Source organism: Xenopus tropicalis, chromosome 8 (genome assembly GCF_000004195.4).
Source record: "Xenopus tropicalis strain Nigerian chromosome 8, UCB_Xtro_10.0, whole genome shotgun sequence".
Taxonomy (NCBI): Eukaryota; Metazoa; Chordata; class Amphibia; order Anura; family Pipidae; genus Xenopus; species Xenopus tropicalis.
This window is the reverse complement of record NC_030684.2, coordinates 79,082,309-79,109,995: the sequence shown is the minus strand read 5'-3', so window position 1 is coordinate 79,109,995 and position 27,687 is coordinate 79,082,309. Positions and strand designations below refer to the sequence as shown.

The 27,687-nt window shown below is 37.3% G+C and overlaps 2 protein-coding genes across 2 annotated transcripts; one reads left to right on the top strand and one right to left on the bottom strand.

Moving 5' to 3' along the window:
- Positions 1-411: 411 nt before the first annotated feature.
- LOC101730692 lies at positions 412-11,987 on the top strand. Its single transcript, XM_004917093.4, has 5 exons — positions 412-546; positions 3,678-3,936; positions 9,473-9,506; positions 10,672-10,780; positions 11,388-11,987. Exons 1-5 carry the CDS (start codon positions 504-506, stop codon positions 11,684-11,686), a joined length of 744 nt encoding a protein of 247 aa, XP_004917150.2. The 5' UTR covers positions 412-503; the 3' UTR covers positions 11,687-11,987.
- A 1,727-nt stretch (positions 11,988-13,714) lies between these two features.
- Positions 13,715-26,540, bottom strand: cyp2g1p. The gene is made up of 9 exons (XM_002939382.4): positions 26,013-26,540; positions 21,326-21,488; positions 21,087-21,236; positions 20,249-20,409; positions 19,439-19,615; positions 18,133-18,274; positions 16,566-16,753; positions 16,301-16,442; positions 13,715-15,510 (listed from the first exon to the last, which is right to left on the bottom strand). Exons 1-9 carry the CDS (start codon positions 26,187-26,189, stop codon positions 15,326-15,328), a joined length of 1,485 nt encoding a protein of 494 aa, XP_002939428.1. The 5' UTR covers positions 26,190-26,540; the 3' UTR covers positions 13,715-15,325.
- Positions 26,541-27,687: the final 1,147 nt, after the last annotated feature.

The window sequence follows — 27,687 nt, the reverse complement described above, 5'->3', positions numbered from 1 at the left end:
TTATGTTGTTCTAAAAAAAATTACAAATTTCAACAGTTAATAAAAGTAGCCACCAAGTACCCTTAAAATGAAATAGCAAGTTATTGAAAATGTGCCGGCCTACCACACTGTACACATGTTCAATATCAGCTGAAAACAAATATAAATATGAAATGGGAATATTTAATGTAACACAAAGCATTAATGCATATGGCTTATTCATACTGGTTTTGTGCCCTGACAGAAGAAGGATGTGTAGTGATCTACACTTGGAGCAAACGTGTGCAGCTTGTTTAGATTAATGCTTTGCACTGACAGCTAGAAGATATTACTGACTTGCAATAAATCGGTTTCATTAAAAAAAAAAGCTCTGCACTGGCAGTGGTGGGTGCTTTAGCTTCATTGATGTGCTCTGGCAGTGAAGGGGTAACATTCATTCTGATGCTTTGCAGGATTAAGAGATCAGTGCCATTTCTGCATCTTTCTAGTCCCATCTGTCTCTCTGCTCTGATGGCCCAAGCATCATGGATTCCTTGTCTGTTCACCAGGGCTATCTCAGGAAGTATGGTAGGTGTACTATCTGACTTCTACATAGGTGTGAGTGTGTATGTGTTTCCTAAGTGTATAGATACAAACTATTTATTGCATTGCACTCCCCAGTAAATAGAAAAAATAAATACTAGCAGCTTATGTTTATGTAGTGTGTAATGTAGTATATTCAAAGCATGCCACCACAGAACTACAAACATACAGGAGAAAAGTGTATGGTTTTGATTTATAAACATGCAAACAGAATAACAAATATAAGCAGCAAATAACAAAAACCCTCAACATCTGCAAGTCCAAGGCAAACTCTGATCCTTTATAAACATGGCAAAAATAGTATGGAATGAAATGCAAACATAGAACAGAACATTAAACAGAACCAATACTTGTATAAATAAATATGTACAGATAGTCGGTCTGTAGCTGCCTGTAACTGTGTAGTGTGTATGAAAATGCTTGTTATTGTAAGAAGGTGCAGGAAGTAGACTTGGCACAGCCAATGACATATAAAATGCTCCATATGGATCTAGAGCCTCATGGGAGAGTTTGAATGTCATTGAACAAAACAGTGAAAAATCGGGGGTATAAAAGATAAATGATTCTAATAGAAAGCAACTGCTTCCTTAGTGCTATGCATGTTGGAAATTAAAAAGTAATATTACACTGTTAAGCCAGAAAATTGTGTTGAACAAAACAAAAGGCAGGCATAATTAAGTGTGTTGTAATGCCAGACAGATATATTTTCTCATAAACTGAAAAATAACAACAGAATTACCCCAAACCCACATAGAGGCAGTTTTAAACATTTTGGTGCCATCCCTATTAAAGATGTCAGTTTAAAACTGGTTTTCATGACTTTTGGATCCTGAACTTGCCCAATATCAAATATTGTACAGCTGAATCCCTTAAAAGACCAAGCTCATATATATCATCTAAGACCACAATTATAAATTTGCAGCTAGAATTCATTTGAGGCTATTCCCACATTGCAAATTTAAAATGCCACCAAATTCAGATTCATCCAGTACAGTTGATGTTGATTAGGGCTTTGCTAATTGGCTAATTTGCTAGTTGGTTCACATTTGATTTGCACGTAAACAGGCTTTGCTTTATAAGTTAATTCTGCTATCTGCATTGCCAAACAGCACCTGGCTGAAACCAATTCTAGGAGTTTTTGGAGTCTTCCCAGAACTACTGGTGCAGATTCTTTTTTCCTTGGTGCTGTAATACATAGGGGCACATTTACTAACCCACGAACGGGCCGAATGCGTCCGATTGCGTTTTTTTCGTAATGATCGGTAATTTTGCGATTTTTTTCGTATCTTTTGCGATTTTTTCGGATCCAATACGATTTTTGCGTAAAAACGCGAGTTTTTCGTAGCGTTAAAACTTGCGCGAAATGTCGCGTCTTTTAAGTTTTAACGCTACGAAAAAGGCGCGACTTTGCGCGCAAGTGTTAACGCTACGAAAAAATCGCGACTTTGCGCAACTTTCGTAATGGCTACGAAAAACTCGCGTTTTTACGCAAAAATCGTAAAGACGCCGAAAAAATCGCAAAAAATACGAAAAAATCGCAAAATTACCGAAAAAGTCGCAAAATGTTCGTTTCCAATCGGAATTTTTCCAATTCGGATTCGAAATCGTGTCTTAGTAAATCAGCCCCTTAGAGTCAGGATTTACTATGCATACAAGGGGACATTATACTTATTGCTCATTCTTTCTATATATTTTGGGACTTTGGGGTACAGATTAAATATATATATATACATACATATGTGTTTTCTCTTCTTCCATTTCATAGTTTAATACTCCATAGCCACAACATAGACTGGATTTTTAGTATAGCATTTATTCAACTTGCAATCATTACATACCATGGAGATACATCTATAATGTACAACAATGCCATAATCCCATATGCCCTATATCCTCTTTATATTATTGTGTTTCTATGGAAGCTTAGTATCACAGCTACAGATATAATTGAATTTTAATCCATGGGATTTCTTCCAAAGAGCAGGGTCCCTATGTAGTTCACAGAGCATGTCCAGAACCACCATGGATCAGTCAGTATTAAAAATAGAGACTAAAATCATTTTAGTGAATAGTGGCTGAGTGATATTGGCCCTAGTGGGCAAATGAACAGTTAATGGCAAGGGACCAATATGTCTAAAAGGTTTGTGTGACATACAGCAACCTGTTAGACTGAATGGACCCAGGATATTGAGGTGAAAGCACTATAAGAAGGAAGTGAACCATTGTTTGAAGGTTGTCATTATGATATGCCAGTATGTGGGACAAATGCTTAGGGGAATATTTATTTCTCTCCTTACTCTGTTCAGTTTCAGCGTAGCCAAATAGTTATATGGTGCGGTCGCATCAAAATAGGCGCAGTGGTGTCAAAAAAAGTTGTGCGACAAACGCATTTTGCAAATTTTTTGCAGCTTTACGAATTTTTCTGCCGTTTTGAGACTTTTTCAGCAAAGCTAACCAGGACAGATTCGCTCATCACTACTCTACAGTCCACCTGAGGCAAGCACTACAGTAGCAGTTTAAAAACAGGTTTTTTGTATATTTCATTTTAAGGCAGCAAGCATGCTCAATGTTATCAGGTGGCCATCAAGTCCATTCCTGAGAAGAAAGAGTAAAGCAGGCACCGCTCTTCAGTTTTTGCTTTCAGTACTGTCAGGGGTGCTGTGAGTTATCTTCAAAAACATTTGAAGGGCCATAAGTTAGACAATAGTGATGAGTGAAATGTTTTGCAAGGCATGCATTGTGGCGTATCTCTGTGCCATGATGATTTTTTCATGAAATGGGCTCAAAAATTAGCTGTAAAAAATTACAAAAAAATGACGAGCAACATTTTTTTTGATGCACACAGCAATTTTTTGTCACGCTGCATTTTTGGCATTTCATGACTTTTCATGAAGATTCGCAAATTTTTCTACAAAGCAAATCGGGACATATTCACTCATCACCATTAGACAGTCCTAATTTGTATGAACAATGCAGCCAACTCTGTTTGCCCCTTGGTATGATGGCTGGGCTGGTATTACTGTTGTCTGAAATGGTTATGAAGAAAACAGAATAGACAAAACCCGACTTGCAGCATATTTTGTACATTGAGCCCATCTGCACTTTCTGTTCGGCAGGAGGATTTCTCTTCAAACACTGGAAGGAGCGGTACCTGCACTTAACCCATGATGGGAGCCTTCTTGTGTCTCGAGATCCTGCCTCTCCTCCTGATCTGGTGGTTCCAGTACTTTCTCGATGCCAAGCTGTGCTGGAGGGCTCTAAAATACTGGATCTCCCCAAGCTGCCTGTTGGGGCTCAGACAGATAGTTGTTTGGGGTTGTCATTGAGCGATGGGAGAACACTGCTTCTTTTAGCCCCAGATTCGCAGGAGTGCAGGTATGTACAAAATAAGCTTACAAGAACACAGAGTGAACTGGTAAAGTGCTTAGAAATATTTGTTACTATAATTTTATTTTTTCATTATTATTCCTACAGAGGGTTACAAATACATAGCCCATGCCCCTGCTTTTACTAGTGACCTGAAGTTTTGCAGTATATTGGTCTGTGTTCAAAAAGGTAAATAATGGTTTTAAGGAAAGCACAAAGAGTTCTGGCAGTACTGTGTTCAGTGGTTCTTCACCTTACTTGCACCTAGTTAAGCATTAAATAGACTATAGTAAAATAAACATAGCCCTCTGCAAACGGAAATGCAGAGGTTGTGAAATGTAACATGAGTGTTTAAACTCTTTGTAAGGACATCAGGTATTTTGTGGTAAAACTGTGTTACTAAGCAAATAATAAATCAGTTATCACCAAAGAAAAATAATCACTGTTTATACAGTAAAACGTCCAAGAAATACTCTTCTGTATCTGTATCTATGCAGCATTACTGTAGATTGTCAGGGAGACAAATTAGAGGGATCATTTATGAACAGAAGTGCACTCGCAATTGAGGAAATTTCCCTGCAGTCGTTGTGTAAAAAAATCCCATTCATTAAAGGAGAACTAGACCCTAAAAGCAACCGGCATATGTTATGTACTAAACTTACCGTACCAGCTTTAAGTTTCATAAATCTCTAGAACACTAGTGATCCAGGTCTTTAAAGTTGTTGGGAGTGTCAGTGACACACACATGCTCAGTGTGCTCTGGGAAGCTACTGAGAAGCTAAGATTAGAGGTCACCTCAAATCATTAAACAGAAAATGAGTTTCACATATCATAGAAGCTGATGCTACGGGGCTGATTATTGAATTATGATGCATACTGCACTGGTTTCAGAGCTGCCATGTAGTAATATAATATATATAAATATATATGTAACATTTATAAACATTTATATTCTATATATACAGTATATTGTGAGTGGGTCCCTAAGCTCAGTAACTGTAAGCAGCACAGAGCGCGTGCAGTGAATCAGCAGAAAAGAAGATGGGGGGCTACTGGGGGCATATTTGAGGGCACAGATCTTCCCTGCTAAAGGGCTGTGGTTGCCTTGGGCTGGTACAAAATATGAACACTTAGGGGCTGATTTACTTACCCACGAACGGGTCGAATGGAGTCCGATTGCGTTTTTTTCGTAATGATCGGTCCTTTGCGATTTTTTCGTATGTTTTGCGATTTTTTCGGATCCAATACGATTTTTGCGTAAAAACGCGAGTTTTCCTATCCTTTACGAAAGTTGCGTAAAAAGTTGCGCATTTTGCGTAGCGTTAAAACTTACGCGAAAAGTTGCGCATTTTTCGCGTAAGTTTTAACGCTACGCAAAATGCGCAACTTTTTACGCAACTTTCGTAATGGATACGAAAAACTCGCGTTTTTACGCAAAAATCGTATTGGTAACGAAAAATTCGTACAGAATCCGAAAAAATCGCAAAACATACGAAAAAGTCGCAAAATGTTCGTTTTCAAGTCGGAACTTTTCCAATTCGGGTCGGATTCGTGGGTTAGTAAATCAGCCCCTTAGAAGTGCATTTATGAAATGGTGAACTCTAATTTTTACCCATTTAAAAATATGCTTCTAAAAATCCAATAGGAATGAAGAGAAACTGGGTGAATTTTCTATGATGAGCTCTAATCTCATTTTTTAAGAATCTTCCCCATAATGTACAGCATTTCTGCCTTACTCCTTTGTTATGCTGTCCATCCTGCTTCCTGTTCTGATTTGAGTCTGAAGGGAGGGATAGTTCAGGGCTTACACAGCAGCCTGCATTGTTCCCCAAGACTCTGACATTTTGACAAGTGCCAAAAGTGACAGAAACTGGAAAACTTTTAACACAATTGCGCTACTTATAGATTGTAATGCATCAGCAGAAATTGTGTCAGGTGGAACTCCCCCTGGCAATCACAATTTCTTGGGAATTATGCAAAAAATACACTGCTTGTGGGTAAATGAAAAGGATATTGAGTTGGAATTGCACTTTGCATACTGCACTTGCAGGTTGTAATCTGTATGTAATTTATTGTAATTTCCATTTTGGTCAGTAGATGGCCCAACCCTGGCCATGTATGGGAATGCATTTGCAAGTTTCCCAAGTGGGGGATAAGCTGTCTGCTGCAGGGGTCAAATGGCCTGTCCAAATCTGCCTGTGTACTTTAAGGAGGAGAGAGGTGCAACTCTGTGGGGGTGTGTGATGGAGTACTAGTGTTCACCATGACACCATGTGCAGAGGTGCTGCAATACCATTTTGGTTCATAGCAAAAGATCAGTGAGGAGTAGCTCACTTATTGGTTTATACCAGTGATCCCCAACCAGTGGCTTCTGAGCAACATGTTTCTCACCAACCCCTTTGATGTTGCTTCCAGTGGCCTCAAAGTATTCAAATTTCTGGCTTAGAGGCAAGTTTTGGAGGCATAAAGACCATGTGTACTGCTAAACAGAGCCTCTAGTAGTCTACCAGTCCACATCGGGCTACTTCTTAACCAATCTAAGTCCTTACTGGTTACCTACTAGGAAAGTTTTTGTGCTTTTGATGCTCCCCAGCTATTTTTTCATTGAAATGTTGCTCACGGGTTAAAAAGGTTGGGGATCCCTGGTTTGTATTGTGTATTTGACCAGCAGAATAGATTACACACTTGTTATTATTTTAAGGCTGATGCCACACGTGGCGTAGGGCTGATATTTTCGGCACTTTGCATTCTCGCGCATTTTCATGCGTATATCGGCTACATGTGCCTGCACCTGAGCGTATTCCATTCATTCGGGTGCAGGCACAAGTAGCAGGCGTAGGGCTGAATTTTCGCCAAGCGCTTTTCCGCTTGTCAAAAATATCAGCCCTACGCCTCGTGTGGCATCAGCCTTACAGGGCTCGTTATCAACTGAATCAAAATGTTTGTTATGAATAATAAGTACTATTTGCAGAAAAAAACATTTGACCTCCCATACCTTCCAACTATAGGGTTGATTCACTAACGTGCATTAAAACGTGCACTATTTATAGCATGCGTTAAAAATTTTATAGCGTCTAATTTTTTGCGTCTTAACGCACGATTCACTAAAAGCATACTTGCGTTAATTTAGACGCGATGCTGCTTGCGTTATTTAAGTCGGGAAGACTATTTTTGTGTGGTATTTGACGAAACGCGCGCTAATCTACGCATTGCGCACAAATAGTCGCCGCGTGTGAAAAAACGCACGCCATATTAGCCATACACAGCATTACTTTCGTAAAACTACTTTTATGAAAATGACCATTTCCCTGCAAACTGGAGGATGCATCACTCTAGGGCCAACACATACTTGAATAAATCCCACTGCAAAGTCTATATTTTATTGCCAAAAGCTCATTAACTGTACTTTTACTCATAATTACCGCCTGCGATAATTATCGTGTCTAAGTGTTTGTGAATCATGCGTTAGTATTATTTCTGCATGCTAATTAACGAAATGCGGTAAAATTAACGCATGCGATTGCACGTAAATTAACGCACGCAATAATACTTTAGCGAATCGCATGTTTTTTTTCACATCAATTTTCACACAAAAAAGTGCGATAAAACTTAACCTTTAGTGAATCAACCCTTATCCATCTTTTCACGGGACGGTCCTGATTTTGACAGCTCAGCTCTGTGCTCCTGGATCCAATTGAAATGACCCACATGGCTCTTTGATCTCACAACGAGCTGCACTAAACAGCTAGAAAAATGTATAAAGTTTTGCAAACTTAATGAGATAAGGAGGCTTTTGGCAGAGGGCCCACAGTACACAACTCTTGCACTTAGATACAATTGTAGCTAATACAATTAACAGGTCTCTATGGGAACTATGCCTGGCAGCTTAATTATCACCTTTATTACCAAACTAAAATAACACATAATTTAGTAATAACACATAGTTTATAAAATGTGCATGGTATTTGGAGTTTGGCCACAAAATGGGCATGGCAAATCTTTTTGCCCTTCTTTGCATTTTTCAAGTAGTGGCAGGTATGCTTTATCATCAGTTTGTGGATTAAAGTATGATTTGGCCTTCCTTGTGTATTGGAATTGAGTCATATACAAGTATAACATTTAAGGTCCATTGTGCCATTAAAGGAACATTTTGCCTAAAAAACAAAAATGTGCCAGTGAACAATATTCTTTTATATCTGGAAGGAACATACTCAGAAAAGCAGTGTTTTGGGCTAATTTATTGAGAACATTTTCCAAAAATCCTACTATACTTACCCATCTGTTCCAATTTCTCCTGCCTCCATTCCTAGTCTCTGCAGGGGGCTGGTGGCACTAAGTACACTGCATTGTAAGATAGAAACCAGAACTAAAGCCTGTCTTTGCTTGTGTGACTGTAGGGCTGTGATTGGCTATCCCCCTCCTATTGTGCGTCTGGCAGGAACTATTTAGCCACATCCACCCCTCATTTGAATAGCGGCCAGATACTGTACATTATGCAGACCTATAGGGATCTCCAATAAAGGGGCCAATTTTAAAGTTAATTGTAATTTTTAACCCAGAGTAAAACCAGCACCAAATATAATTATATACTGTAATTATTATTGCCTACAAGATGAGGGTGTTTCATTTATGCTTTATGTCTCTTTTAAGCAAAATACATTTTAGGTTTTGAAGTCCCTACAATTCCTACAATTGAGTCCCCTATAGTTGTGCCTTCTGCTCATGATAATTATCCTGCTATCATGGTGGCCTGATAGGTGGCCTTGCGTTTTTGATCCTTGCACCCCTGTAGTTATGCCTCTGTATCCTTTCTAGCAGGCAGCCGGGTATTATAACACGAGGGGCTTCATTTATGAAATCACAAGTTCGAATCTTGAATGGAAAAAATTCGGATTGGATACGATAATTTCTAATGATTGCAAATATCACGAAAATGCTTACGAAAAAAATCATATTAGTCTTGATAATATCATATTGGCGATGCCAAATTTTCGGACCGAACAATTGTAAAGGATCCGACTTTGATCCTTCTGTGCACGATTTTGGAAGCCTCCCATAGGACTCAATGGCACTCTGCAGCTTCAACCTGGCCCAAGGAAGTCACGATAACGAAGCTTGAATAAATCCGAAACTTTAGTACTTGGTGCAACAATACGATTTTGTCGCGCAAATTTTGTCGCAAGCTATGAAATTGTTGTGCAAAATACGCTTGGAGCATTCAAACGAACGCTCAGAGTGGTTGTGGATTAATAAATGTCCCTCTAGGCCTATTTACTGGATCATGTGTTCCTTAAATTGCCTCAGTCCAAAACCATAGAAAACCTATAAAAGTCATTGTGCATGAGATTATTATTTTTAATCATGCCATGTATTATCTCATTCTGATGATATAACTAATTGGGCAATGTGACTATTACTGCATTAATCAGTTATTAATCTGTCCAGTTGTTTTTGAGTTTAAGACTGATTTATATCTGTTTAGAGAGAATAGGCTTGCTGAGTTCTAAAGTTCTTTTACTAAAAAGCGGTTTTGATTATCTTGCAGCAAATGGATAGATATACTCCGAAAAGTAAAAGAGGTAAGAAAAAGAAAAGACATCATTTGTGATGAGCCAATACTTACTAAACAGCACCAGATTAATAATTGGTAATGTACCGACCTAAATATGCTGATTGAATGCAGTGGGTCACTAGATCTAAAGCAAATTCAGTTTGATCATATATGATTGCAAATATTGAAACATATGATACAAATTCTCTTCTTTAGCATTTGCGTTAGTCTCCTTGATATCCATGCCTTGTGGTCAATTAATCATAAATATAAACATGCCAGTGTGTCACAGTTTGACCATGTTTTTAAATATGCCTCATTAAACAACTAAGGAACACAATTTATCAGCACAGTAGTCATGGAACAAGCTATTGGTACCAATATTATCCAAGACTCCATATTATTTTGTACCTTAAAGGAGAAGGAAAGTCATTTTGGCATTTTACTGCCAATAGATTTGCCAAATTAGTGCAACCTAGAACAATATATTTATTCTGCAGAAACCATTACCATGAGTAAACAGCTTTAGAAGCTTTCTCTGTCTGCTTAAGATAGCAGCTGCCATTTTAAGTAGATTCCTGCCTGCAGTCTAGTCGTTATATTTCAGATCTCACATTCCTAAGGGAGGGGGGAGGGAGTTCTTATCATTCTGGTAGGAGGGGAAGCAGGAAAGGGGAGATAGGAGAGAACTGCGCAGACTCTGGCCATGAAAATTAAGTATGTTTCTGAGAGAGGAAGTCAGACACTGGAACATTATGTTTACAAAAAAAGAGACAAGAAATCCTTTGTTTCTTTTGATAGAGGACTCAGGGCAGCATTACTTTAAGTGCTTATGGCTGTATTTTCATAGACCTTTCTGATAAAGCTTACTTAGTTTTTACCTTTCCTTCTCCTTTAGTAGATAACTGGGGCCTCAGCTATCTTCCTTCCAATTACTTTTTGCCCATATGCACAAATCTGTTGTGTACTGTTTTTAATGCAATACTACATTCTCACGAAAAAAACTCTATGTACATCAATTTGATATGTGAGCTGATTTCAAGACTGTGAGAACAAGCACACAGCTTATGGAGCTTATAGGCCAAAAAACATTAGAACAATAGTACCAAGAACATACCGGATTAATAACTTTGTAGCAAACCACATGTTTTCAGAGATGCTTTTACCTGCCACTATTCTTCATGCAATTCTAGAGCCTGCTCCAACCCCCTCTGTCACCAGGCAGCTGTAAACTCCATCCACAATCTCCCATCAGAAAATGTTGCTGGAAAGACAAGGACAGGAAGCACACCAAGGATGATGGTCAGTGATACATTTGATACATTTTCTAGGAAAAATCATGACCAATATACATTGTAACTGGTAAACTATCTGTCACACATCCCTGTGCATATACAGTACATCTGTATAGATTTACTTTTATTGTGGAGTTTTGTACAACACATAAGTGTTTAAATGTGTTTTAATAGACCAATGAGTTTTATCCATTACAGGTATAAGATCCGTTATCGAGAAACCCCTTATCCAGAAAGCTCCACATTATAGGAAGGCCATCTCCCATAGGGGTAAATGTAATAAAAGTCGGTAACAGAAAAGGTATTTGCAATGCGGAAATTTATGCCTCTGTGGGAACGAATTTGCCTTTGCCTTAATTTAATATGTGCTTTGTGAGCGTGGAAACTGTTTAGCAACCACTTCCAACTGAACTTTATTTGCAACAGTGGGCAATGTATGTAATAAAACTTCTTAATGAAGTTAGTTGTTAAGTTTGCGCCAAAATATTACGCCACCTTCAAGCATGCTTTAAAAAGTTCACATTGCATAATTAAAATTTGCAATGCAGTTTCAGTTTAATGAACAATATTACATTGCAAAATGTGAATTTTTATTCTTATTTGTGCCTCTACAGGAAGAACAGTGATTTGTAAGGAGAAGTGCCCCCCTCATTGTCTGCGTCATGGATCTCAGCTACACCGGGGAGTAAAGACAGCATGCATACTCATGGGGGGAGCAGCAGCTGGACCAACTTTGGGTTATATGGTTACCTCAAGTCATGGTTCTCATTATGCTGACTCCACTGCTCCCTCAGACTTCCGAGAACTGGGATACCACCCCTCTGTAGATGCTGAAGGCTGCCAATATAACATGGATTTTGAGGGGATGGATCAAGATTATAACTCTTTTGACTTTGGAAGCTTTGCCTTCTAAACCATAAATGGTGCAAGAATTAATAAGGCTTGCTTGAAAAAGAGGTATGGGAAATTGATAGTCTTGCTTGGGCCATATTAGTGTGGGACATAAGTAATAATAATATATAGACTTTACATTTCTGCTAAAAGTACCCTGGGGAAGGCAAACCAGTTTCCTATATTGGGCACAATTCTGTTTAGCCAAATAAGGTTATTTATTGAAGAACTCATATTTTACACCATTCATAAAGGAGAAGGAAAGGTAAAAACTAAGAAAGCTTTATCAGAAAGTTCTATGTAAATACACCATAAAAGCTAACAGTAATGATGCTCTGAGTCCTCTGTGAAAAGAAACACTACATTTATTTCCTTCTATTCTGTACACATGAGCATTTGTATCAAACTTCCTTCTTTTAGCAAAATCCAGGCAGCAGGAGAGGTGCCAGCAGTGACATCAGCTGCTATTTCAAACAAACACAGGAAGCTTCTAGGGCTGTTTACTTATAGTAAAGCATGCTACAGAATAAATATAGTTTTCTAGCTTGCACTATTGTGGCTAATATTTTGGCAATAAACTGCCACAGTAGCTTTCCTTCTCCTATAAGCACCTGTATCAAAATTAGCAGGCCTGAAAATGTTCAGCCCTTTTAAGCCTGCAATACTATATTTTTTAATCAGATGTGCTTTAAATTTGCGCAGTGGGTGCAGACTATTATCAATTATCCTGAATGCCTGGGACCTGCTGTTTTATAGATAAGGGATCTTTCTGTAATATGGATCACAATACCTTTAGTCTGCTAAAACACATTTCAACATTAAATAAACCCAATAGCATTGTTTTGCCACCAACATAGATTTATGCAGCTTAGTTAGGATCAAGAAGAGGCATGGAACTTGTTATCAGACTTGGACCTGGGATTTTCTGGATAAGGGATCTTATGTAATTTGGACTTTAGGTCTACTAAAAAAATAGGACTGTTTTGCCACCAATAAGGATTAATTATATCTGAGTTAGGATCAAGTACAAGGTACTGTTTTATTATTACAGAGAAAAATGAAATCAATTTAAAAAAATGTAATTAATATATTAAAATGGAGACTATGGAAGATGATCTTCCTGTAATTCGACCTTTCTGGATAATGGTTTCTGGATTGCAGACTGAAAGATGGCCATACTTGGGCCGATGGTAGCTGCCGATATCGGTCCCTTAGACCGATTCGGCAGCTTATTGGCCCATGTAGGGGCAGGATGAGGGGCATGCCCGACCGATATCTGGCCGATTTAGTCGGATCGGGGACCACATCGGCTCGTTGATGCAGTCCCCGAACGGATTGCCCCATTGCCGCCATTATAATTTGATCATTTGGCCCAGGGCCAAAAGATCGAATTAGCCTACATTTTCCCCGATATTGCCCACCCGTAGGTGGGGATATCGGGAGAAGATTGCCAAGCGAGTGGCATGGGCACATTTATACCTGTACAAGGTACTTTAATTATTACAGGAAAAATGGAAATCATTTTTTAAAATTGACAATTATTAACTTAAAGTGGCCCTATGGGAAATGATCTTCCTGTAATTCGACCTTTCTGGATAATGGGTTTCTGTATAAGAGCTCCCAAGAGCTTCAAATTGCAGTTGGGGAAATTTGTTTTGACTAGATGAAATACCAATAAATTTGCAGTTCATTACAGAATAATTTCTACAGTCTGGTTTAAGGCCAGCTCCAGTATGGCATTGGGTAGAGAGCAAGGGGAATAGTTGCTTGTGTGTTAGTTCTATTTCTTTATATGTTAGCGATTTTGGACGTAGGGCTAGCCCTTAAATATAAACTAACTAAAGGTTTGGTCAAACAAAGGGATAAATAGGTGTGTCAGTTGTCTGTTTTAAACAGCCACAGCAAAATCAGTTGAATTGTGCCTGCACCAAATAACAAACTTCTTTGCCCACCCCATGTCAGTGCTGTATGTGATTTACTGTGCATCACCTTGTGCTTCATCTTCTAGACAGTATGTCTTGGCAGAAAACAGAATCATTACACACAATCCTTCTAATAAGTGTTTTATAGCTTTATTGATATTTATTATATATTTTGTTTTCCTTAAATAGAAGAATTATTTCAGATAAATGCAAGAGTTGATTACCATATAACAAGATGTATGGTCTTGCTTTGAGGAATGCCTGTTAACAAAAGTCCCACTGCCTTTCACAATGGAATCTTAGATATCTGTTGAAGACTTATGGAAAACTTGCATATTGTGGGACTCTCTCAGGAAGTAAAGAGCATTATGTTTACTTGTGGTTCAGAGCAGGTCTAGCAGACTTATGCAGGTCTCTACCTCACAGTACATGATACCCAGGCATTCTACTGTTTACATCAAAGTAGTATAGCAGAGATTATAGATTTATGTGTGAACAAATCAAATAAGTTATATAAGAAACATTTGGTTTGCTATTTTGTTGTTTAGAAAATGACAGTTGAGTATGTGTGGTGTATCACCCATTCAGCCATAGGTGAAAAAATATCTAGCATATAAAAAAAGGGCTCACCCTAAATCTTATTCTATTTGCATAAGTATGCAGGAGACCACAAAGGAATACTTCCCAGCCCTCATTTTAACTGAGGCACCAACCAAGGGACAGTTTGGGAAGCATTGCTCTAGAGTGAATGCCTGTAGTGAATTTGAAAAGGAGGGAAACAAGCTAACATCCAAAAGTGGTCATACAAACATTCAAATAATCATACAAATGAATAGATAATTTGAGAACAAAGAAACAAGAAATATCAAATAAAAAATAGATGTGGAAAGACTGGTCACTCTCCTATGGCAGAAAAGTGTGTGTGTGTGGGGGGGGGGGGGGTGATTTAGTTTCTTTTACTGATAGTCTTAATAAGCCCAATATTAATCTTACCTACTGTATGTATACTGTTGCTAAAGATATCAAAGATTAACAACCATGTGTGTGTATTTTGTCTGGCTTTATTTTTGTCACAGATCATTTATGTGATGTACCACACTTTAGTTAACAGGTGTCACTATTATATTATTATCCTGAATATTAAAGTTACTGTGCCATGATTTTTATGGTGTAGTTTTTTTTTATACAAAATTGCACTGTATACACAGCGAATAATTCACTCTACCATTTAAAATAATATTATTAAATGTATTTTTAAGTTGTAGTACTGGTGTCTAGGCAGCAATCTCAGTGCATTGTTCCTGATCCTGTGCTTTCGAAAAGAGCCAGCACTTCACAATGGAACTGCTTTCAGGTAACCTATTGTTTATTTTACTCAGTGTAACTGTAGGATTCATGACTTGGGTTCGCCCCCCAAATACAGCAGGGTATACAGATGCCATTTTGAGCAACTAACTCTTCACTGCACATGAATGCAAACACATGCACAGATGAAGCCAGGTACAGATTGGCTTCAATTGCATAAGTAATTGCTTACAGGAAAACAGTTAGCTGTAGAGATGGCACCTATGAACCCTTACTGAACCCTATGAACTCTTATTGAAAAATAAATTAGTTTATATTCTCGTACTGGGTAGTTCTTTCATTGTTAATAATAATAATAATAATAATAATAATACAAACAGAAAGCAATAATAATAAATAATAAATGTTCAAGTATTGATTGTGAAAGGGACATGCTATTGTCGTGGCAGGACACACATTTTGTATTCGCGGGGTAGGTGGCCAGAACTGCTGATTTCAGGGGTGACATCAAGATCCACAGAAGGCACCGTTGGTATTAGAGTGAATTTCTGGAGCAGAGTGGTAAGAAAGAGGAAGATCTCCATCCGAGCAAGACTTTCACCAGGGCACATACGTTTACCTGGAAAATTAGATATTGTACTTACAACTAACCAAATACATTTGCAATTTATAGATATATAAATACAAAGGGCTTTATATCCATTTATATACAGTATATTTATAATCTAAAATATACAACTCTCTCTCACTATATATATATATATATATATATTGCTTCAAAACTGCAGAATGACAAATAATTGGCCAATTACATGCAAAAAGATGCATAGCACTGCTTTATACCATGTTATTTGTATAGTTATTTTAGTTTTCTTTTCCATGATGTAAGGAAAGTCAAATCAGAATCAAGGTATTTGATCTTGCTTTGTCTGGTGGAACAATGACTTTAATCTTGGTTAATTATCTAAAATAGATGCAAAAGAAGCAAGGTATGCTGCTCTTAAACAGTAGCAGGAAATGGATTCCCACAATGCAAAGACAAAAAATGTCGATAAGCTTACAAAATATTATACCTTGTTTTAAGGTAAAAGTGAACACTTCGCATGCTGATAACAGTATCAATCAACTTTAACAGTGAGTGTGCATTAGATGAAGGGGTTAAGATGAGGCAGTGTAAACAGATGCATTGTACTGATAAGCTATTAATACATGAATTTTGAACCTTTAACGAAAAATAACACATATTATATATTTATCAAGGGCAGTAATTATGTGATGACAGTATTACTTTAAAGTAATGCCTTGTCTGTTTTCTGGCATGTATTGGGGAATTTTTGGAAAATCTTCAGTGCCTTAAACAATAGAATACTTTAGATGGGTACATTTTGTTACACATTAGTCAGGCTTACCTGCAGAGAATGGCATGAAAGCTTGGCTTTTCTTAAGTATACCATTTTCATCTAGGAAGCGCTCTGGATTAAATTCCTCTGGATTTTGAAACACCTCAGGATCCTTCAGCACAGTGGTTAGCAACGCAAATACATCTGTCCCCTTAAACATGAGGAAGGCAGAAATAAGCCTGTGCTTAAATACTGTATAATATCAAAATAATATAATTCAAATATGAATGCAATTTATTAAACTGCTTACATAACATGTTGCTACATCTTTTACCTTGGGTATAGTATGGCCCCTGAATGTGGTATCTTGTGTTGCTGTGTGGGGGAGCCCTGTAGGAACAATGTCACTAAATCTCTGGATCTCATGGATGACTGCATCAGTATAAGGCATCTTGCTTCTGTCTTCAATTTTTGGACACTGTTGGCGGCCTATCACATCGTCAATCTCTTCTTGGATCCTTCCTAGTCAATGCAAATTTATAGGTTTGTCAGATTCCTTGTAGTAGCTGTGACAATGCAGATTTTCAAGCAAGAATTACCACGCAACTGCCAGTACATAAGCTTTCAAGCAATTATTGCAGGAAATGAAATGGAATTTCTCACAGTATTGGTAATTTGTGTTTAAAAGAGTGAAAAGGCACATGTGTGTCTTTGCCCATATTAGTCAACTGCTAAGTCAGTCAAGCTAGCAGTTGAGTATTGAAGCTTAAATATGAATGCTAGATCCTACAGGTTCTCAGATAATATTAACACTACAAGAAATTCAGTGTTTGCAACCACACCCTACATTGTTTCCTGGCTTGTCCATATGTATTCTGGAAAACTAAATTCATGTGAATGTTTTCACTTTATTGTTTTCCTGGCTTAGTTTATATAAGGGCCTTTTAGCTAGTCAGAAATAGCTTACATTGTTTTATGGGGCAAGTAGCCTGTTATGCCCTGACATTTTGCACATGAAAAACACTGGTAAATGAAAATCCTCTTCCACAGGGGAGATACCCTGTGTTTATTGTGTCAAACAGGCTGCACCCTTGTTTCAGGGGTGTTTTCCTTTGTCAGGTCCAGCAAAATGTTGTGTGTAGCCTGTGTGACACAATAAACATAGGGGAAAGAGCAAAATGATTGACGCCAGGTTTAACTATACAAAGAGTATGGGTGTGCCTCTTGGTTTTCCAACTATATAATATTTTGCAGCCAGGTACAACTTTGGATTTGGTCAATATGTTTGTGCTGATCATTTTGTTCAAAGGAACAACTGTGTTTAAAAAAAAAAAAAAAAAAAAAAAAACCTTAACACCTGCTGAGCTTTTTATAACTTGAAAAACCCTGACTGTGGATTTTTTTTAAACAATTATGGGGGGAAGCAATTGCTAGGACAAGACAAAGATCAAACTTGTAGTTTCTTCATATTACCTGTACCTGAAGGTTAACTAATACTCTGTGCTAAGGAGTACTATATAAATAACATTTGGATATTGTATACATTTTGCCAGCTGTGATCTGTTAACTGTATTTAACTGTAGATGACAAAAAAGAATGCAGAATTCTAGATGGGGCTGAATAGGAATGCAAGAAAGAAGGACAAAACATCAATAAAGGATTATGGATGCTCAGGATAGGAATGTAACAAAGACAAATATGAAATGGATAAACATAGACAGATTATAGTCATCATACACCAGTTCTGGGAATCCATGGAAATCAATGATCAGTTGACATTGCTTTGTCTACTGACTGAAACCAATATCTGATGATTTTAGTGGGTTACTATACCTAGGCAAGGTTTGCACCTATTATTACATTACCCCACTGAGTATTACATGAGAACAGATTAGTATTACCTTGTATATGTGGCCATTTGAGCAGAATTAAGATTCCATATCGTAGGGTTGTGCTGACAGTCTCTGTACCAGCAAAAAATAAATTTAAAGCAGATCCTATCAGGTTGTCCATATGAAACTCAGAGTGGGGATTCTCCTGTTCCTGTAGAAAGATAACACTTTATATTTTATTTATGTCTCAAGCAAGCATGGAAATACCACTTAGTTATTTAAAATAATTCTGGGCTATAAATAAACCCTACTGTAATATTCCATTCTTGTAGATATTTAAGAAAATTATTTGAAAACGTAGGTTTCCATGAGTCTCAATGCATTTATACGATCTGAAAACTCAGTGGTGAATTACAAATCTACAGCTGCTTTGAGAATTTACAGTCCCTCAGCTCCTCTACTTCTCTATTTACTACTTATAATATTAATCCCATTCCAGGAAAGAACCAGCCATCTTCTATTTCTTAGAAAGCCTCCAGAAGGTTGCATAAAAATAGCTTATAGAGAGCAGAAATCTTACAGCATAATTTCCCCTCTGTTATGTAAATCCTCCCTTTATTGTGCAGTCAATATATTCATACTGACTGGAGGACCAGTTATTTAATCCTGGAGGTTCAAGTAGTATTCAGAAAGGAGTGGTTATTGGGCCCCACAGTAAGGTCATTGGTTCTCTCAATAGTGCCCTTAAGTCTTCCCATAGTTCCCCTGTTCAGATTATCAGAAGCCTCATAGGAAAAAAAACCGCTGAGCTCTGTAAAGAAAATTCCCATAATGCCACGCTCCTGCACCAAGACCAAGATTGCTATACATGTGCAGTTTGTAAGACTATGAGAAGCTTCCTGCTGTTTGGCTTAGATCACACATTCCTAAGCAGGGGGAGGGTTCTTAGCATTCTTATGGGAGGGGGGAGCAGGAGAGGGGAGAGAGGAGAGAGCTGTGTGTCTCTGGCACAGGAAAACAAAGAGACAAGAAATCCTGTTTTTTTGACAGAGAGGTCAGTGCAGCGTTTCTGTGAGTGCTTATGGCTGTATTCACATAGACCTTTCTGATAAAGCTTACTTAGTTTTTTCCTTTCCTTCTCCTTTAAAGCTGCTTATTAGTTAAGTAACACTATAGATCCTGTGCTCCCAGCAACTGCAGGGTCTGTGAGAGTTTGTATCACGGAAGCCTAGGTTAAAAAAACACACCCATCCAGTTCAAACTTTTGTCCTAGCAAAACCCTCCTTACTGCTAGTTGGACACTAATAGTGTGAACTACTAGCTAACAGAAAGTAGGTTATAATCACACATTCACTAAGTCATTGTACTCCAATACCTCCTGCATCTTGATTAAAAAGCAGTCTATAAAGTGTTGAGGTGAATTGATGTCCAAAATCTCCTTGCTTTCCCTCACTCTCTGTTGGACAAACGCCTTGAGGTCAACCAAATGCTTCATTGCCTTTTGATGAGGACCAGGGATGTGACACATGATCTTGTCAAAAGTGAAAAATACCTGCAAGATAAAAGTAGAGTAAATAAACTATAGTTATGCTTAAATTATGTTACTTACTTGGTTAGTCTCTAAAAGGCACTGCCAAAGAAATATTCAGTAAAACTGGGGCCAATTTACCATAGTTGAATCTTCACAAGCAGTACTGTTGCATACCACTTATTAAAGCATTAATTGTTTTATATTATACTTTCATATTTAGCTATTTTTTTCCCAAAGAACTGTTTAAATCCATTCTCTCTACATGTAGTACGCATAGGTGAGTCAGGATTTGGGCGGTAGCACAGCTGTGTCCTATTTTCCTATAGAGCAGAATAAAATTCTACTGCCATTTTAATGAACAGACACAGGGACAGGTATGGGATCCCTCGTCCAGAAAATCTGGTATTCAGAAAGTATCCACACACTTGCATGGAAAAATTGCACTGACCTACAGAGTAGACCATGGGCTCTTTAGATAGATTACTACATTTCAGAGCAGGTTGCAGACCGTGAAATATTTGTGCATGGCCAGCTTCATAAGCAACTGAGCAAGGTACATAGGGGGTTAATAATGTATTGGTATATTGTAAATATACTGTATACCAGAATAAATGGATTTTCCCCTGAGGTGCGTTTTGTATACTTAGTTCTTACCACTCCCCATGTAGAGTTCATAAAGCGTAACACTTTGTTGATATTTTTGAGGAGGAAGAGAAACTGTTTGTCATTGTAATCAAATCGCTCCCCAAACACAATGGAGCAGATGATGTTGGATACAGCACAACCAAGATAAAATGTAGGGTCAAAAGGCATGCCTGTCCAAAGAAAGCACAAACAAGCTTTAGTTTTACATTAAGTTTCAAGTTTTTCAAGTTTCAAGTTTTATTGTCATATACAAATAACAATGAAGCATCATTACTGTAATGAAATTTTTTTGACCCGTGTTCCTCCCAACTTTACATAGACAAAAAAAACAAAACAAAACAAAAACAAATATTAAATATAATAAAAGTGAGCAATAAAGGTACAAGTATTTACATTAAGATATGTAATAATCAGCCCAAACTGTCATACAGTATCCCAAACTCTTTCTTTTCCATTGTCGGGAGAAAGTAAATGAAACTCTATACTACTACAGTATATGACATAAGGGAATTAGTTAGGACCTAGCAAACCCTGTCTTGTCACCTGCAAGAGGGTAATTACATGGTTACATTATCATAAGCAGTAGACACATTAAGAATCTAGAATCATAAAATGTACAAGGTGTTTATGCCAAGCCTCTAGCATACCTTCACACTGCCCATTTCTACAAGAAATAAAGTTTGTCTCTTTGTCTTCAGACATACACAGAGGTATAGACAACCTAACAAACATGTATGTACAGGAATAGAATTGATCTTCCAGGCAATGACTGTGCCCATCTTATTGCAGGCTGACACAAACAACTGCATATGCACTATGCTTGTGAACCTAATTACTGCTAACACACCTTCAGCATTTCTAAACTCCTCTATCAAGAATGTAGTCTCCTCCTGAATCCTCTTCTCAATAGTTCTTTTTCCCATTCCAAAATTCCTTAATGTGGTTAGAGCAAATCGCCGGAGTTGTTTCCATCTTTCCCCATTACTGCCTGTAATTCCTAAAGATAAATGAGACATTTAGGTAAGCAATTATGTTTGTGTACTAGAAGGTTTTTAGAAGTAATGGATGACAAGCATATCAGCTCACCATATCCTTTTAGTATATGTTCTGCCAAGGCCATCTTTCCTCTAGAACTAAAGGTATCTGCTTGGTCAATCAAGGCCTCTTTGACTGTCTGGTACCCACAAAGTATTACTGTTGGACGAGCTCCAAAATATACAGTGAAGACGGAGCCATGTTTCTCTTTGAGCTATTGGTTTAATAAATAAAAGAATTAGTATAAAATTGTACAATATTGTGAAAATTGCTAAAAAACTGAACAATATTTTTTTTTAGCAAAAAATCTCAATAGACCATTAAAAGTAAATATACATTTCTGTATATGTATAATGAATTAATATTCATTAAAATTGTTCTTATTTTACATATTGTATGTTTTTCCCTTTAAAATCAATATTTTTCATATTAAACACTTGGGACCTGGCAGAATAATAACACTAGTGACTTACCCTGAGCATTAACGCAAACAAAAAAGTAACATAGGGCTTTGCATTGGTTACTAGTAATCAGATTAACAAGTTAGGATCCAGCACACATGCACATACAATCATTTGCTATTTTCCTGTCCTAAATAAATAGGGGGCTCTAGTTTAAAGGACCCTTAGTAGTAGAGTTACCCATTATGTCACTACAGGTAATTTCTTGAATAAAGAGCAAAGTACCATTCTGTCACAGAATGTTACAAAAACACCTACACACTTCCCACGAACAGCAGCTCTGCTCAGTACACATGACTGCTGCTGGCCCTTCAAGCAAAAGAATAGAAGTACCTTCATCTGTAACATGTGGGTGAGAAATGTAGATGATTTATTTTAATGGCAGGGCCAGAAATAGGGGGGGGGCAGAAGAGGCAATGTCTAAGACTTAACAGGCGGGGGATGCTAAGGGGCTGATTTACTAACCCACGAATCCGACCCGAATTGGAAAAGTTCCGACTTGAAAGCGAACATTTTGCGACTTTTTCGTATGTTTTGCGATTTTTTCGGCGTCATTACGAATTTTTCGTTACCAATACGATTTTTGCGTAAAAACGCGAGTTTTTCGTAGCCTTTACGAAAGTTGCGTAAAATCTTGCGATTTTTCCGTAGCGTTAAAACTTACGCGAAAAGTTGCGCCTTTTTCGTAGCGTTAAAACTTAAAAGGTGCGAAGTTTCGCGTAAGTTTTAACGCTACGAAAAAAGCGCAACTTTTTGCGCAAGTTTTAACGCTACGAAAAATCGCAAGATTTTACGCAACTTTCGTAATGGCTACGAAAAACTCGCGTTTTTACGTATTGGTAACGAAAAATTCGTAAAGATGCCGAAAAAATCGCAAAAAATATGAAAAAATCGCAAAATACCGATCTTTACGAAAAAAACGCAATCGGACTCATTTCGACCCGTTCGTGGGTTAGTAAATCAGCCCCCAAGTATGTACCACTTCTGTCTCCTAACCCTAGTGTAGGCCCTTATTCATGAACTTGCAGAGTGGGGCAAGTCAATGTGAGTGGCTGGGTTGCTTATGGTGCCAGCTGGCTTGGCCCGGCACTGTTTAAAGGGTATAGAAAAATAATGAGTGCATATTATAAAATGGTCTTTGTAGTAACAAGACCAGCAAATATTGTATATGTGAACAGATACCTTTTAAAAATGTAGCTAGCACCTAGCCACCCCAATGGTCTCTGCTAAAGGTCTGCTTGCTCCAGGTAGTGTGGACATGAAGCCTAAAGTGGAAGAACTACCAGAAAACGTCATGCAGACATAATGCCAGAAAATACTCCAAGGCTGACTTACTTTCATGGGTACTAAACTACTCCAGTGCAGTTACTATTTGCAGCCAATCAGATATAGGCATTCATTTTCCAACTTGTAGGTGATCAAACGCCAAAGCTAATTTACTTGGTAGGTGCTAAACTGCACTAGTACTGTTACCATTAGCAGCCAATCAGATACTGGCATTCATTTTTCAACTTGTAGGAGATCAAACTCCAAGGCTAACTTACTATAATAGGTGCTAAACTGCACGAGTGCAGCTACCTTTAGCAGCCAATCAGATCTTGACATACATTTTCCAACTTGCAGTTGATCAAACTAATTGCTGATTCATTTCTTTTAGTAATCAGCTCTTCAGCAGGTTGTTACAACATTGTAGGTAAGATCAGAGACAAACTGGGTCAGTGTTATTTAGAAATGAGCTTATTCTTGGATTAGTATACTGTTGCCTTCCCAATGGAAATCTAAATCTCCCACGATTCCACAAAAGCAATTGTATGAGAATATTGTGTCCATACCAAACTTTATTAATTTTAATTTGTTTTGCTGAAAACCAGCTACTTTTTTTTTAGCTTTTTTCAAGTTTATTTCTATTATTTCACAATGCCTAATTGTTGTCTTTTCCCAAGTTAGTCTTTCAAATAGACTGATTTTTATTAGTTGAAAACGATTAATATATAGGGCCCAGTGGGACACTGCCTGATAGACAATACCATCATTTAAATGGACAAAAGGAGTGAATTTCAAACTCCAAAAATCATTTAAATAGAAAAGAGAGCTTTGGGGGATAACTTGATGTGGGATACAGTACTTTGACATTTAGCATGGTATAAACAATGATATTCTGAATTAATCAGCAATTGCTCTTAATTATTTTGATCTTGCTATCATTTAGGAATTTCTTCAATTTTGTGGTTGTGAATCCATTTTACCCAAGCAACCAAGCAGTAGTTTGAGAGATGGCAAGATGAAGACAATTAAAAAACAAAAAATATTAAAAAATAAAAAGTGAAGACCGATTGTTAAGAATAAGAATTCTATAATATACTAAAAAGAAAGGCAAACTATTACTTTATCTGTAGATAAGAAAGTTTGTGAATTGCTGGCAACATCTCTTCAGGTGGGTATTCATTAATGGATTTTTTAGGAATTAAACCATTGAAATTCTCACAATATTAAAACTTGAGGAATCTTTTCACTTATCTTTATCACTGAGTCAGAAAGCACATGGCATAAGATAACAAAGCTCTAAGGGGAGGCTGTTGGTAATAAAGTGATATGGGGAAGAATGTCTTAATAGTACACAGTGGGAATCAAGCAAGCCAAGTGTTTTACAGATAAACACTCCAGTAATCCAAACTCTCACAGAAACAAGTCAACATACTTTAGTGCAGTGTCCTGATCTTGATCTCGCCCAACTCCTCTTTCTGTTGTTACTTTGTTACTATGTTACTTGTTCTGATTGTGCCTTTTATCTGTTCTGCTCTTCTCTCTTCATTTATTCTGCCTTTTATTGGTGTTATATTCATTGACTCTTTGCTTGCTGAGGTTTTTGGGCTATTATATAGATTCTTACTATTTGCTAATTTATGTTAAATTTTCCATGAAACATATTTATCAGGGATGTCCATGTGATGTGACTAGTTGACCTCAAAAGGGTTTTCGTCTTCAATACTAAAAACTTTAAATGCTATAGAAGTAGAAGTGTGCACTATTTGCTCAATGAACAAGAACAGGGAACAGCTAATATACCTGGACCTATCTAGAATTGCACAATATCGTGGAAAATAGGATTAAAAAATGGAAAGTAAATGGAAGTAAGACATAAGGGAAAGGAGGTAATTAAAACTAGACAACATCGCAAAAGTAAATGAAGACACTGACACAAACCTGGTGGAAAGTTGCGGAGGTCAAAATTGGGAAAAAAAGTAGGTGGACAGAGGAAAAAAAATAGAAAAGGAGCAGTAAGGGAGAGCAAAAGAAAGGGTAAGATGAACAGGGAAATAAGAAAATAAGAGGTAGAAGAAACCATAAATGTGGGGGTCAAGAGGATGAAAGGAGGGAGCAAAATAAAGTGAAGATTTATAGAAATAAAAGTGAGAAAGGGAATAAGGAGACACTAGTTAAAAGATAAATGAAGGTTAGAGAAACAAATAAGGACTGGGGACAAAGGCCATGCACACTGGGTCACTTTAAATAAAAATCAGAAATCTTTTCTAAAATTCTGAGTTTGCACTCCTACTCTCTGCAGTCTGCAGACTGAATTATCAGGTAACGTCTTGCTCATCTCTACTAGTAGGAGACTAAAACCTTAGATGGCTACTGTCACAAAATGTTTGTATATTTCATTTCAGTATTTGCTAATAAGATATTTTTTTCATCCTTTTTTAACATTTGAAGAAGGTGCTCAGCCTCTTAAGAACCTACCCACCAAAAGTTCTGTTTGCCAAATTTTATAGTCTGCTTATTGTGTATCCACTTCATGGGCCAACCTCCCCTCTTCACTCCCCTTTTCTTACTTCCTACTGCTTGTTTTTCTCTTTTCTACTCTTTTCAGATGTTTTAAACAAAAATATGTAAAATTGTGCAAAAATTGTTAATCAAAAAAACAGAAAACAACTTACTTATTGAGCAAGGTCTTCAAAGAACTGTTAAATAAATACATTTCAAAACATCATATGCAGTGCGTATATAATTGTGCTGGATGTATGTAATTATTGCTTATAACATCCTGCCAATCTGTGTGTGCATGCTCAAGTTTCTTCAGTAATTGCCAGTACAACTGGCCCATTCAGTCCTTAAATTTGAATGCAATATGCCCACCCAAAATTAATTTATCTTTATCTTATTTAAGAAATGCTCTATTAGATGTTTTTTTGTAGAACCTTATAGCTGTCTCTCTCTTCTCTGAACATAAACAATATTACTATCACCACCAGCCAGAAAAAATTATTATTATTTACCTTATCAAGTGCTTTCAAAAATTCTTTTGGTTTCACTTGAAGTAAGTTCCCAAGAAAAGGAAGAGGTGTTGGTCCAGGAGGAAGCAGGGAACGATCCTTAAGGTTCTTTTTCCACCACATTATTGATAGCAAGACAAGAAGGACAAAGATTAATAATGTAAAGATGGAAGGCGACATTCTGCTGAAAATCAGTTGCAACCGACTGGGTATCTCACTGGTTGGTAACTGGGCTTTATATGTTCTGGCTTTCTATACAGATGGGTAAATGACCTAGAACAGGATGGAATTACGTAGTTGGGGGGAGTGTTCACTAAAGATTTCCATTACTCATAACTCATGATAGTGGCAATGATCATTCGGAAAAGATTTCCTAGTTGAGAGAGACGTGTTGCTTAACATCTTATCTAAAGTAAAGGTCAGGGAGCCACTAGGTCCTTTCTGCTCTGGTACTAAAGAGGCTCCTTTGCAATGACCTTAGCTAAGTAGCAGAAATTATGATCAAGATTACAGGAACAGATAATTAGATTATTGTTGCAGAGAAGAGTAAAGAGAACTGAAAAAAAAAAATGAGCAAAAGCATTCTAATTGCTATGTAAATATTCTGTTGGCAAAGGATTTGTGGCCAGAACAGAGAGCTAGATGGATGGTGTGGTAAGGAGGATAAGAGGGTGGAAACAAAATATTGCAATATAACTGTTTAACCAGAAGTTTGACATGATTGTACATAAGGGGCCAAAGATGTTTTATAGAACGTTTCACATCACTCTTACCCTGTAAGGCTTGAGTGTATTGTTATTCAACCATACATATGGTACATAAAAAGGGAATAATGTTACATAGGCATAAGCCTCATAACAAAAATGATACATAATAAACAAAGTATTAAAGGGAATCCCAGTCCAAAAAATAGTCTTGCAGTCTTTTCTTATATGTCTTCTTTAGAGGATTGTTAATCACAGAACATGCAAGGCTTTTCAAAGGTATGATTAGTCAGGAAAAGGAGAGGAGGAAATAGTAGACATTCCCTTTAAAACCTCTCCTTGAAATAACAGTTAATTGTTAGATCTCTTAACCAAAAATGCGACATTCCTTTATTGTTGCTCAACATAATGGTCAGAAGACAGGAGACACAGTGCAGTAATATCATCAACTGAATGCCACATTGGTTATTAACACCTTCCACTGTCTGGGCTCTTTCGTTCACTTGCATCTATTGGAAGATATGGGCACATCATCATAGTATGCCTATGGTTTGGAACCATACTTTCTGTCCCAGCAAGGCACATATAAGGGCATTGAAACTTACAACTTCAGTTGTCATAGTACTTAATAGTTCAGTGATCCATCTGTGGCTAATGTAAGGGTAATTATCAGTCAACTCAACATCTTTTAGTGCAGTGGATAGTCTGAACCTGTATTGCATATGGGTATACAAAAACACAATGGGTGTACCGGACTTTGTAAGAAAGATCAGATAATAACAATTAATGAAAATCAACACATTCCAAGACCATATGATATATACTTGGAACAACTCACCGGTACAGAGGAGGTGAGGGCAAGTCACTTCAATTCAAGTGTTGTAAAGTCTCAAGTATCAAGTCTTTTTATTAAAGCACAAACAAACTTGTTGCCCTACACCTTTCATGCTTTAAAAAAAACTCTTAATTCAGCA

Bases quoted from the DNA above. Each gene is read 5' to 3' on its own strand.
- LOC101730692 (XM_004917093.4), top strand. From the start codon at position 504: ATGGATTCCTTGTCTGTTCACCAGGGCTATCTCAGGAAGTATG. The intron at 3,937-9,472 runs GTATGTACAAAA...ATTATCTTGCAG, and splicing joins CCAGATTCGCAGGAGTGCAG to CAAATGGATAGATATACTCC. The intron at 10,781-11,387 runs GTCAGTGATACA...GTGCCTCTACAG, and splicing joins GAAGCACACCAAGGATGATG to GAAGAACAGTGATTTGTAAG.
- cyp2g1p (XM_002939382.4), bottom strand. From the start codon at position 26,189: ATGTCGCCTTCCATCTTTACATTATTAATCTTTGTCCTTCTTGTCTTG. The intron at 20,410-21,086 runs GTGTGTTAGCAG...TTCTTTGGACAG, and splicing joins GGAGTTTAGAAATGCTGAAG to GCATGCCTTTTGACCCTACA. The intron at 15,511-16,300 runs GTAAGCCTGACT...CTAATTTTCCAG, and splicing joins TTTCATGCCATTCTCTGCAG to GTAAACGTATGTGCCCTGGT.